This window comes from Balaenoptera ricei, chromosome 1, assembly GCF_028023285.1.
Source record: "Balaenoptera ricei isolate mBalRic1 chromosome 1, mBalRic1.hap2, whole genome shotgun sequence".
Lineage (NCBI taxonomy): Eukaryota > Metazoa > Chordata > Mammalia > Artiodactyla > Balaenopteridae > Balaenoptera > Balaenoptera ricei.
Window position 1 is genome coordinate 189,511,294 of NC_082639.1, and position 13,485 is coordinate 189,524,778.

Sequence of the window (13,485 nt, forward strand, 5' to 3'; positions counted from 1 at the left end):
TTGCCTCCACCTCAAGATCATATCCTTGATTCCGTCTGCTGTTCGCACCTCCCTGTAGCAGTCAGGTCGGGTCCACTTCCTCCTGTCCAGCCTCCCTGCTTCCTTCCACTCTTGCTTTACTCGTCCTCCTCTCCATTCCTTCCCCACCAGCGTCGTGAGCTGTCCCTGTAAAATGTGTGTTAGCTCGCAGTACAGTGCTTCCCTGCTGGAGACCCACGTCCCTCCCTGGTGCTGTCAGAGTGCCGTGCGGTTTTGTCGTGCTCACCTCCAACCTCGTTCCTCACCCCGTCGCCCTTGTTCTCCATCCTCCAGCCAGCGTTCCTTCAACACACCCAGCTCATTCTTTCCTCGAGACCTGTTCTCCACGTTTTCTTTCTGCCCTTTTTTTTCCTTCGGGTCTTTTAATCTCACCATAAACGTCACCTTCTCACCAAGGTCATCCCAGAATTACCCACTCTAAAATAACCATCCACTCATTTTCCATCATATCACTCTATTTTATTTCTCTGCATAGTGCTTAAATATTAGATACTATTATGTATTTGCTTATTGTCTTTTTATTGTTTTGGATTATGTATTTGTTTAATCTCCCTCCTCTGTTAATAACTGAGGAATAAATGAATACATTGTAGAAAACCTCTCCCCTCTGTTTGTGTCTGTCTCTGTTTCTCTCAGGGAAAGGCTTTTGCTTGCCATATTTAATTTTACCAGGTATGGCTGGTGGTGCTCATGGGGCAGATGGGAGTGTCTTCGTCATTATCCTACTCATGAAATGCTGGGAAAGGTCATCAGTATTTCTGGTTACATAATTTGGATATAGTGATTATGCTGGGTAGTATAACTAATGATGATTAAATGATACAAATCCTGGGGTCTTATAAATGTTTAACTAGATAATTGGTTGTATTTGATCACTCATTTTTCTTATGCTGTAGTGAATTCTCTCCTTTGTTTGATAAAAAGCCAGTTATAATGATTAATGGCATATTGTTCCAACTGATGTAAATCTCAGACACTTAGTGTCTTTAGGAATAGGTTACTTTTGAAATAGTTAAAGAAATTTTAGGGAGATCATTTTTCAAATGGGAAGAAGCGTGACTAATTAGACTCTGCTGGCACATGTGGTGTTTTGTTTTTGTTTTTAATATGTGTTTTTTTTTTTTTTATTTCTGGTGAGGTTTGTAGAAAATAATGTATAACAGCTTTATGTTAGATATTGTCAAAAGGATGTTCTAGTTTGTGTAGTTTGGAGGTGAGTAATATCTCTTTAAAGATCATACATGGCATGAGCTTTATTGCCAAATAAAATTGAAGGGCATTTTGAAGTTTTGTAACTTTAAAATTTTTGAGAAATGTAATAATGTTAACATAAATATAATTTATTAGATTACGTAATTGGTAATATGAAAATCACCAGTAAGAGGTGAATTTGCAGTAACAGTGAAAACCGTATTAATGATGTTAAATATTGCAATTAATACTGGCTTGTATATTAGATCATTGATAACAATACCTCTAGGAATTATCAGGACATAATTTTCTCTCTGGGGAGTCTGTTGAGTCCATGCTGTGACACTTCTAATTTCCCCAGAGAGAGTTATCACCATAATGGTACCCCGAATTATCTTATTGCTCATTAAATGTTCTTGCCTTCAAATTTAAAGGAAATTAAAGAAATTAATTTAGTCATGGGAAATTATTAATTGTTTAACGTGGTTGCACCTGTGATAGTATGAGCCTGTGGCACAGCAGAAGGAATTTTATTTTAAAATGAAAAGTATTTATGTGAAGGAAGCAGTTAACAGACTGACATGTAGAAGTTAATCCCAATTAGTTAGTAAGATCTGGCGGTATGTAATTAAAGTGCATTCAGATCAACAAGAGATTTCATTAATGAGAATGCAGAACACTTAAGGTGTTATAAAAAGCTTCCTTCGCTCTAGAGTTTGATTTTTTTTAGTTGTCATATGTGATTTTGAGTATTCAGTGTTTCTGAGATTTTAGGATTCTTTTATAGTATAACTTGCAGATTCACATATCTCAAGAGACTAAACATAATTTACCACAAAAATGTAATGCAGATGCTTCCAACATCTGTTTTAATTGTGTCCTTTATTTAAGGAGTTGTGGGTGTCTTATAGTTAGTAATTAAGAAATAAAATAACAATAAAAACAAACAATAAAACAATAACAATATCAAAACAACATGTAGGCTTACAGTTATGTTATTCATGTTAATTAGTTATATTTTGAGACTTATTCCAAAAATGAATCTGTTTGAAAATTCTTGTATGGGGTATGTAGTCTTTATTTAGTAATTTTAGAAGCTACCCTGTGCTGAATCAGTCACACCCTTTCTCAGTTTGTTTTGTCACAAAGAGCTTGCAGCTTCAAACTTGTAGGGTTTATGGGCTTTCAAGCAGTTATTGTCTTCACTTTGCCTGCGACTTTAAACTTTACTGTGAGCATGTTCCACCCCGATAGCTGAATTGCCGCCACACGTGCTTTTGTTTATTGCATGCTCCCCCACAACAATTAGGAGGCCTTCGGGCAGAATAATTTTAGTTGGCTCTAGTGTATGGCACCAAGGAGCCTTACACCCAAGGGGTCAGGCTGTGTTCATTCATGAATCAGGAAGACAGTCCACGTGATAACTGGGGTGTCCTGGTTGGAAGGCAGAGCCCAAGGCTGGGCGGTACTCAGAGACCCTAGTAAGGATGCGGCTGGCATATGGGAAGCCTAGCTGTAGATACAGACAGACTCCAGTTTCAGCCAGAGGAAGAGGACCAAAGAAGAAAATTGAGGTCAAGACTAAAGAATTTCAGTCTTGAAAACCTGAGGACATGCAGGAGGCTGTACAAATCCAGAGCCTGTGGGGAGAGAGGGTCGGTGGCAGGCTGTTAGCGCTGGCACCCCTGGGGGAGGGGGCGTAGGTGACGGTGAGCGCGTGCGTGAGCTGGGCTCTGTCCCAGGGGACACTCACGCACAGTTCTTTGTGGGGGTTCACCCCTGTGCTAGAGAAGTGGGAAACAAGGTTTGGGTAGCTGGCCCAGCTGAGAAAGATACTGGGCGTTAGAACTGGGGTTTCGAGCCCAGGCCTTGCTCACTGACTCCAGAACCTGTGCCGTTTCTGTGGGGCTTTCTGGGAACTCAGTGGATTCTTCTGTACCGCCTGGCCCAGGTCCGGCCTCAGAGCACAGGTACCGGGCTTGTTGTACTGCCCTAAGAGGGCAGTGAATTCGCACTAAGCTCCCCTGTCCTGCTGGAGGTGCAAGGGGAGCCTCTGTCTCACCTGTCGGGAAGCTGTCACTGGCAGAGACAGCGTCCACTCGCAGGTCTGGAGCTTCCCCGCTCCCCGTGGAGCTTGGCCCTCAGACCTGCTGGGAGCTTCTCCGTGGTTACAGTCACGCGGATGCACTTAGAACTTCTATATTCATTAAGTTCTTTCAGCTACGTTCACTTATTTAGTAAATATTTATTGTCTGTTTCATGTTGAGCTGCCTTCATGGCATCTGGACACAAAGATAAAACTTAGTTTCTGTCTTTGAGAAACTCTGTGTTCGGAGGGAGAAATATATACGTGTAAACAAATAATTAAAATCCAGTGAGATCCGGAACCTAGCTCAGTGCCTGAGTTTGCACAGCTGCTTGGAGAGTTGGCTGCTGTCGGTTGCTGTGCAGGCCCAGGGGCAGGAGCAAGTAAGGCCTCCTGGTGAGCTGAGGGCGGTTCCTGAGAAGGGCTGGCAAGTCAGTCTCCAAGATGCGCTGTGGCTGGCCAGGTGCGAGGAGCGCGGTTGCTCAGAGGGCCTGGGGCCCGCAGGCGCTCTGCACGGAGGGGCCAGAGCTCTAGGCGCGGTCGGGACAAGCGGTGTGGTCGGTGGGGAGGCCCAGGGCGGGTGCAGGGTGACTGAGAGAGCCCCTGTCGTAGGTGAGGCGTCAGTGCGTTACGGAAGAAACAGAGCAGCTTTTTACTTTCACAAAAGTTGAAAATCCTTTAAATGACTCACATCAAATCCAAAAGCCATTTTTGTGCAGCTCAGACGAATACCCTGGTCATTAAGGGACTGCAGAGACTGAGACCCAGTTTATGCACCAGAATGAGAGCACGGAAAGGCAATCTAAGTGATTTTATTTGGTGTACATTTTATGCTGATTTGAATCTCATTATTTTGCTGGGTTATTTTATTCCCATTATGACTCAAATGCTAAGCTAAAGAATATGGGGAATTGGACATCATCCATAAAAGAGAATATAGCTCTTTCCTAAAAATAGTTCTTTACTTGCGTGGGCACTGATTTGATATCATCTTTTTTATTTTAAGCACCTCATACAGTGCTGCTTACATGGGGCATAACTCATCAGAATGAAGTGTGGCATTGAATACAGTATCAGAGAATCATTACCAAAGTATATGTATTACCTGCCTGGCGATCTCTTAAAGGAGACCTCATCCTACACAGGCTTATTTTTATACAAATTGCAGCGTGGCACAGAGACGGGGGTTAGTCGGAGATGTGCAGCTATGCTCCTTCTCATGTCAGCTCTGCACGTCTACACTGGGTGACAGGACATGGGAGCAGATGAGACAAGCTGTCACTCACCCGCACTGCCCTTTGAAGAAAGGCCATGGGGGGAAAAGGTGCCGCAAATGGGCTGTGAAGTTTACATACACTGCCCACTGTTAAACAGATTACGTCTAATGAAGTGTCTAATGCTCAGGCCATATCAACTTAATCCTTGGTGGCAGTTCATCCCTCAACTGCCAAAAAACACCGCCCTCTGGCCCTCTCTCGCCCGCTCTGGCCGCCAAGCACAGGGAGGTGCCCAGCCTTAATAAACCGAGACAGTGTGTGATCTGACATGCAAATGTAGGTCATTGCATATGTAAATGTGTGATTACAAACCTGCATGCCAAAACACATTAGTGAGACTTTGCTCTCAGCATGCGGTTGTCACACTGCCTTAGCAGTTCACGCTAATATTTGTCAGTTATTGTGCAGACAGAAGATGGAATTCCCAGTCAGGTTTAAAGTATATGGATTGCGTGATACCGTTCCTAATGATGAAGCTGTATTTCACTGTTGAGATTGACAGGTTTTCATGGGGAGAAGGAATGGTCTGTACATTTCGGGGAGAGGAAGAAAACCTATTTCTCAGATGTTGCAGACTATCCTAGTGTGTAAATTAAAAAATAAAAAAAAGATGTTTTAGAAAAGCCTGGACAATTTAAAAAGTCTCTCCTCGTTAAATGAAACAAAGTTAAGGAAACTAAAAAAGTTGCTAATATCCACTGAATATATCTGAGAAGTGAGGCTTTGTAAGTTTCCTTTGTTAAGTAGGTGTCACAGTGACACTTAATTATAAATTCATCTCAATGACCACAAAAAGAAATCTTATGTATGAACAGAGTGGCAAGTCGTCTCCCTTTATTTTATAATTTTATTTTTATTTTTATTTTTATTTTCATTTTTGACATACATGTTTCTAGTCCCAGTTTTGTTTTTTCATCAAAAGGCCTGAAATTGAAAATTGAACTTGAAAATACTGTGGATCATCATGTAGGGTCCCATAATGTTGTATCACATTGTAGGTGACTTTGTTTAGTAACCTGGCAGTATAGCAAAGCCTATACTTGGGAATTGGGGATTGGGAATCAGCTAGACATAGATTTGGTTTGATAACATCTGCCTTATAGGATTGTCATGAGAATTGAATTAGATGGCATATGAAGTACTAATTTATAGGACCTGTTAAGTTGTAGGTACCAAAACAGAACCTTTTATTATTGTAGTAATGTTACTATTGTTACTCTAACAATTATTTATGGTTTTATATTTATATAATGAATTTGTGAAATTTGTATTCTGTTTATTTTGCATGTCTTAAAGGAAGAGTGGTATTTTTCTTGACAATATTTTGGACTTTCCGAAGAAAGAAAGGCAATGCACAAGAGTAGAAACTATTGCTACCTTTTTTCTCTTTTTGAGAAACATTGCATTTGAATGACAGTGAAACTTGAGCAGAATTTTAGAGTTTTTGCCAGCATGATAGATGTAGTGAAATGAACAAGGTAACATGAATTAGGGGTTAATGTAATGCCCATATGTCAAAATAGCCTTTTACGTTAAGTCATGGGGTCATCAGCCTTAACTAAGGTTTGTTTGAGGGACTAAGAGTTCAAATTACTTTAGTGGGTTTAGGAACCAGTGCACCCTTTGCTTGCATTAATAGGTATTTCATGTTCAGTCTTACTAGAGGGTGCCCGGTCAGGCCCCGCAAGAATGTCATGTTTACTCCGAGTCGGCTCAGAGTAGAGTAGGTCCAGAAGGATGTGAGCAGAGTGGTAAAAGGCCAAGAAGAGTGTACTTATCAGTAATCCAGGAATCTGGGAGAGGCCCATGTGTGTTTAGCCAAAAAAGAGAAGATTAAAGGGCCTATGATGGCCAAACTATTGTTATGTTTTTATAGGTAGATTGCTACGGCTAGATTATGAGTGTCACGAGGAGCTTAAAAGGCAGTATTCCTTGGATATGTGTGGTAACCTCAGCAGCAGACAGTGTTGGATCCTAGTGGGTGTTCAGTTCAGGTCTGTCCTATGGCTGGTTGAATGAATGAATGAGTCTGTAAACAATGAACGAAAGAACTAGGACAGTGGATAAAACATATAAGGAGTTGGGATTTGCCTCCAAATGGGGACGGCTGTGGTGCTGCCTCCCAGCACCTATAATTCTTTCTCAGCACCGTTGAGAGCCCCGTCCCTGTACCTGTGTAAGCTCTTTCAGAGCAGAAGCATTTCTGATGCATCTCTGTTTCCCTAGCAGCTAGTACAGTGCCTGATGCATAGTACGTACTAAGAAGTGTTAGTTTCAAAAAGAAATGACATTTTCCACAAACAACAAAAAAATATTGTTTAAAAATGTAATTATGTACTAAGTGACAGAGGCCAATCTGAAAGGCTACATACTGTACGGTTCTAACTATGTGACATTCTGGTAAAAGCAAAACTATGGGTACCGTAAAAAGTCAGTGGCTGCTGGGGGTTAGTGGGGAGGGAGGGATGAATAGGCAGAGTATAGAGGATTTTTAGGGCAGTGAAAGTATACTATATGATACTGCAATTATGGATACATGTCATTATACATTTGCCCAAACCCATAGAATGTACGACACCCAGAGTGAACCCTAACGTAAACCACGGGCTTTGGGTGATAATGATGTGTCAGTGCAGGTGCATCAGTTGTAACGAAAGTCCCACTCTGGGGGGGGGTGTTGGTAACGGGGAAAGCAGTGCACGTGTGGGAGCAGGGGGCGCATGGGGGACCTCTGCACCTTCCTCTGAATAGTGCTGTGAACCCAAAACTGCTTTTACAAAATTACGTCTTTTTAAAAAAACCTTAATGATGAGGTGGTAAACTCACTGCCACTGGAATTGTTCTCGGTAGAACTTAAATGATTGTCGTGAAGTTTAGAAGATTTTCATACATTAGTTGGCAGGTTGGACTAAGTGGATTTATATGTATATGTGTGTATTTTTATATAATATGAATAGTTCGATAAATACTTGTCGAGTGAATGGCTGTCTGCAGGTTTACCATAGAAATCACCTACTTATGTGAAGACAGTCAATGATTGTGTGTATACTGTGTGATTGAAAACTTTTCTGACTTTTTTAATTACAGAAGGCCTTACGACCGGATATGGGCTATAATACATTAGCCAACTTTCGAATAGAAAAGAAAATTGGTCGCGGGCAATTTAGTGAAGTTTATAGAGCAGCCTGTCTCTTGGATGGAGTACCAGTAGCTTTAAAAAAAGTGCAGGTAAGATGACTTTAATTATATAAATCCATGTAAAATTATACTCTGTGAAGAATAAATAGAGAAAAGTACGTCCTGAATGATTGGGTCATGACAGTCTTAAGTTGAGAACGATGGGAAAGAATAAAAATTGTACTGTAAACACTTGCATTAAGTGCAAAACCTGGTGGAAATCATTGTTTAGTTTTAATATTACTTTTAAAATTCAGCTGGTTTCGTTCACCCAGATTCAGTAATGACTAGAATGATCTTAGAAAAGCTTTCACAGCTCTAGGTCTTAAGAGGCAGGTTTGAGTTGTCACCATGGCTCCTAACTGGACGTGTGGCTACGTGTTGTATCCTGAGCTGCAGGCGCTGCAGAAGGAAACCAGGCTCACAGAATGCACTGCCTAATAAAGTCAGTAAACGGCAGGCAAGGTTAGGGGGAGGTTTTCGTTAATGTAGAGAGCCATACTGGCAATAAATGAAAGAAAACTGAAGTGAACTTTATTTACTGGAGAATTAAAAAAAAAAGTGAAATAGGTAAACTTAGAGGATTGATGTCCTATGTAAAATCCACACGTTGTATTGGTATTCTAGCATCAGCTGTGCTCTCCAGTCCTGACTCTGTCTGGGTTCCCCAGGTCCGTGGACCTGCCCCAGCTCACCTGGCCAGGCCCTGCCCCAGCCCGAGCCCAGGAAGGGTCACTGCCCTGACGGGTCTCCTTGCCTCTGGTCTCGAAAGCACTTGCCTTTCTGCCCCAGCGTGTGTTTGACATCGTACAGTTTTACGTCCCTTTTTCAGGGAAGGTCGTTGTTGTTCACACCTGCCTGTAGGCTTCCCATTTTACTCTGCAGCCCTGGTGTCTTTTCTGTGTCGAGACCAGCAAAACCCCAGTGTCCTCTTATTATTATTATTTTTTTTTAAATTTCGTATGGGATCAGTATACTTGCAACAGCTATTGCAGAGGTGAACAGTTTTCACTCATATTTTTAAGGAAATAGTAAATATTTATGAAAGATTTTATGGGGCATATGTTAGATATAAAGAATAGGACAGATGCTCTCATATCCACCACTCACCTTTGACACACTTCTGCCACTCCCCTCCTTCAGAGGTCACCATGTCCTGAATTTGTGTGTATTGTTCCTTTGCTTTTCTTTAGAGTTTTCTCCAAATCTGTATACATTTCTGAATAAATCTGTTGTTTGCTTTTGCATTTTTGAACTTACGTAAATGTCGTCACATGTTGGTGTGTGTGGCTATGCTTTATTCTTTATATATCTAGTATTCAGTATGTAGATATGCGTGTGTATGTGTAGTATTACATACTACGTGTGTATACTATCCAGTTCTCGTTACGTACTACTGGTTGTGTACAGTTGTTTGCTGTTACAAACAGTGCTTCCGTGATGTTCCTGTGTATGTTTCCTGGTGCACACATGCAAGAATCTCCCTTTTGCACGTGCCTGAGGATGGCAGTGATGAGCCCCAGGGCCGCGCATGGTCAGTGCTGCAAGTTTATACCGAGTTCTTCCAGCGGTTGCACCACTGACCTTCGCTCCAGCAGCACGTGAGGGTAGCCGTCTTCTCTCATGTAATCTGCCACTTACAGTAAGAACATAAAATATACAATGCAGATATTAGTGTTTATGACACAGATGACTTTGGGAATGACTATTTCCTAACAACAGAACTCTGATCCACTTTTTAAATGTATTGAATTTCTACTGTGTATCTCTGGGCACTGGGCGGGGGGTAAAAAGAAGCTAGCAATTTTATTCCTGCTCACGAAGGGAGAAAGAGTCTATCTAGAGCAGTGAAACGTTAAACCCTGTGGCGTGGACTCCTGGTTCCCCTAGTTCGCAGAAAGGAAATGTCAGTATGAGCTGTCGGCGTGGCTGGGATTGGAACGGAAGCCAGGCTGTCGAGGTGAGGCCGGGTCCCGGAGAGCTCTGAAACCAGGAGCGGGACTTTGAGTAGGAGGGAAGTGAGGATTCACCATGGATTCTCTAGGAGGGTAGTAATCTTCACAGTCGGTTATTTTCAAGGTAGAAGTACAAACTGAACACACAGAACGGACTAGAGAGAAGACAGCTGCTGATTTGCCCCAGGTGTCAAGGTGGGGCTGGCTGGCTGGCTGGCTGGATGGATATGTGGGTGGATGGATGGGTAGGTGGGTGGGTGGATGGATGGATGGATATGTGGGTGGGTGGGTGGATGGGTGGATGGATGGGGTGGATGGATGGATGGATGGATGGATGGATAGATATGTGGGTGGGTGGGTGGATGGATGCTTGGATGGATGGATGGATTGATGGGTGAGTGGATGCATGGATAGATGGGTGTGTGGGTGGATGGATGGATGGATGGATGGTTGGTATGTGGGTGGATGGGTGGGTAGGTGGGTGGGTGGATGGATGGATGGATATGTGGGTGGATGGGTGGATGGATGGATGGATGAATGGGTGGGTGGGTGGATGGATGCTTGGATGGATGGAGTGAGAGACCATCCAGGTGGAGTCCCTGTGGCCTTCCTGGCTTCCCTCTGCCCCCTACCCCCCGCCCCCAACCCTGAGTGTGGACAGAGAGACAGCGCTCGATTCTGTCTCTAAGGATTGCGTTTTAAATCACAGAACCTTGTCACTGGAAATACTTAGAAAGAAGGGGAGAAAGAAGGGAAAAGGGAGGGAGGGAGGAAGAACAAAAGCTCTTCCAGGCCTCTTGTAATACCATCTACATCGTTTCTGGTTGCCTGTATCTTTCTTTCCTTTGACTGGAAAATTGCATGGACAGCAGTGGATGCGCACGGTCGTGTTTCCAGTCAGTGCAGGGCAGATGCCCCTCCAGCTGCCCCCACTTCACACCATGGTAAACCCCAGACCGCTGCCTCCCGCTCTGCCGAGGCTTTGCCTTCTTCTGTGCTTCTTAGGGTTGCTATTGGGACATCTTCTAGTTCAAATGTAACTCCTTTATACAAGAGCGAAATGATGCTGTAAAGATATTCTTAGCTTCTGTAATTAGGGAACAGTATCTTAAACCTTTGTGAGGAGACATATATTTGCATTTCAGACATGTTATTGATTTCTGTGATGTATTACACTTGCGCTGAACAGTAAAGACCAGGGCTCTTCCTTTTTAAAAATCCACCTCTGCAGTTTAGTATGAAAATGTTTTAAACTGTTGTTGACCAGACTTCTTTTCCTGTCTGGAGAATCCTAGCCCCTCTTCAGAAAATTCATAAGGAACCAAACATTGGATTTCCTCATGCAATTTGTTATTTTAAGGCTACTTTACTCGTCTAAAGGGCCGTGTCACTCTTTCCAGCTCTTCTAGAATCCTGCCTGGTTGAGTTCGTGTGTTGAAATGTTGCGTTTATAACTCCTTGCTCTGCTCACAAATCTTTGATGAGACTCTTTAGAAGCAGCGTGCAGGTTCCTCAGCGTCGTTCTCCAGGCTCTTCTGTACTTTGTCCTGTGCGTCAGGTTTCACTTCTCTGTGGCCAACGTGCCGGAAGCCCTGGTGACTTTCCTGGATGTTTGCCTGTTACCTGTGTGTGGAAAGGAAAGAGTGTGTACTGAATGCACATTCCTTCTTTGAAATCATAAAGAGGTTGAGAGCCTGCAGTGTATGACAACATTAACCAACCTTCTGGAAAATTTGCCCACATCCCGTCATGATTTGTTTGCCAAAATTAAGATGGTTCTTAACTGATGGAACATTTTTGAAATTCCACATACTGGCTTTGCTGCTCTCTCTCCCTGCTTCCCTTCCTGCTGCTCATTCGGTTCACTTCTCCAGTGTTAGCGATCACCTGATGTTCGGTGGTTAGCGTGTTCAGGCTTTGAGAATACCAACACGAACGAAATGACGGGGCTCATGGATTCCAGTGGAAGTGCAGCCAAGACACGTCTAAAATAGTGAGAGAGGAACCACAGTGGGCGCAACCTTGAGGAGCCCAGGGTGAGAGGGAGGTTGAGAAAGTCTTCACAGGCGTTGGGCTGGGTCTTAGAACCACAGTTCTTTGTGTTGGAAGATTATCAAAGAATTGTTTTGATCTGGTCCACTTAATCTCTATTTTATTATACTTAGTTCATTGATTAGAGCTGTGTAATTGGAATTGGTAGACGTGATGTTATAGCATGAATTTTGGGTTTTTGTGTCTCAGTTCTTTGACCTTTGTTACCCTGACTTTTTAATAGTAGGTGAAGTAGTTTGATCCTTAGTTCATTAATGCTTAATTTGTCTTTTCTTACTCTTAAGTTGTATGCCTAAATAATACTGTTTTACTGTGGGACATCCATTGTCAGTCAGTGACATTTATTAGAGTCACTTTTGTGTAAAGCACTTTTGTATACTTACAAACAAACATAAATAGTGATAATATACAGTATTTGTTCAGATTTACCCTTTTGATCCGGGTGATCTCAAAAAAACTTTCTGAAAGGACAAATATTCTTTGATATTTGTTTTACTTATATTTACTTATATTTGATAATTATTTTAAAGCATTCATCAAGAAAATCACTTTTTAAAGTATATTAATGAGTATAACTTGCTTTTTTACATGTGTTAATTTTAGATTAAAGATTTTGCATGTTTGCATGTAATTAGACATTAGGATTTGCATGCAATTAGAAATTTGTGGGCAGTAGCTTCTTCCGTAATGCATACAGTGATTTTAATATATTTGTAACACTTTATAGCCATATATTCAGTCTCTTTTTCAGTGTTCACTGTGATTACGGAATTCGTCCTGCAGCTTTTATCAATTTCATTATTTAATCCTTATAGGCTTCTTTGAAACTTTCAGTAGATACTTGAGCAAATGAAAATTAGGAAGCATTTGTAAGAATAATTTATATATTATATATTTTTTAAATTGGAGAATAATTTAGTAATTGATACTAGTTTACTTGTCAAGGAGGCAGAGACTTCATCTTAAAAAATTAAAGCTTCTTAATTTTATTCATTTATACTTTCATTTTATTTTAGGCATTTTGAGGCGTATAAAAAAATGTAGTAAATTTTTAGCCTTATCGAATGTTTAGAGAATGGGGCATTCTAGTTAACAAACTTTGGGGGTTATAATGAATTAGGATATATACCATAAATAGATTACTAACATTAAAATATTTAACTGATACAGTGGACATCAATGAAATAATTTAGTTATTTGTCCATTTTTTGATGTTTCACAATTTTTTTTTTTTTTAGCATCTTATGGTACCTTAGGGTCATCATTAAGATAAATGCAAGTTTTGATTATATGAGTTTATCTTAAAATTTTTAAATGAGAAACTCTTCTAGTGGCCAAGCCCGGTGAGTAAATATTGTTCTTTGTGTGAATCTTCTCTCCTGGACATCCCCACCGTCCTCCCCATCCTCTCAGTGTGAGCTGCTTCTCTTTCCTTGACTTGGGATGCGGGGACGTCATCTTCACTAGGCTTTCTTCCCCTTAGTCTGTGCCCAGCCATCGTCATTCTCTTCCGTCCTTGAAGCCCTTCCAGTTCAATATTTGTTCCATCTTGCCCCTTGTCTGCCAGTCTGCAACACCCCCCTTTTCTTTTTCTTTTTTTCTTTTTTCTTTATTTATGTATGTATGTATGTATGTATGTATGTATGGCTGTGTTGGGTCTTCGCCTCTGTGCGAGGGCTTTCTCTAGTTGTGGCAAGCGGGGGCCACT

General features: G+C 41.7%; 1 protein-coding gene across 9 annotated transcripts in view; it reads left to right on the forward strand.

The window, feature by feature from the left end:
* The window catches only part of NEK7 (NIMA related kinase 7), a 340,627-nt gene that overhangs the window by 249,958 nt on the left and 77,184 nt on the right, over positions 1-13,485 (forward strand). For 8 of the 9 annotated variants that reach the window (XM_059943019.1, XM_059943046.1, XM_059942998.1 and 5 more), the window contains one exon: positions 7,681-7,821. The exons of the other annotated variant lie outside the window; for it this stretch is intronic. In XM_059943019.1, coding sequence (XP_059799002.1) covers positions 7,681-7,821 — 141 coding nt within the window. The remainder of the gene's footprint in view (positions 1-7,680; positions 7,822-13,485) is intronic. 9 annotated transcript variants of the gene reach the window in all.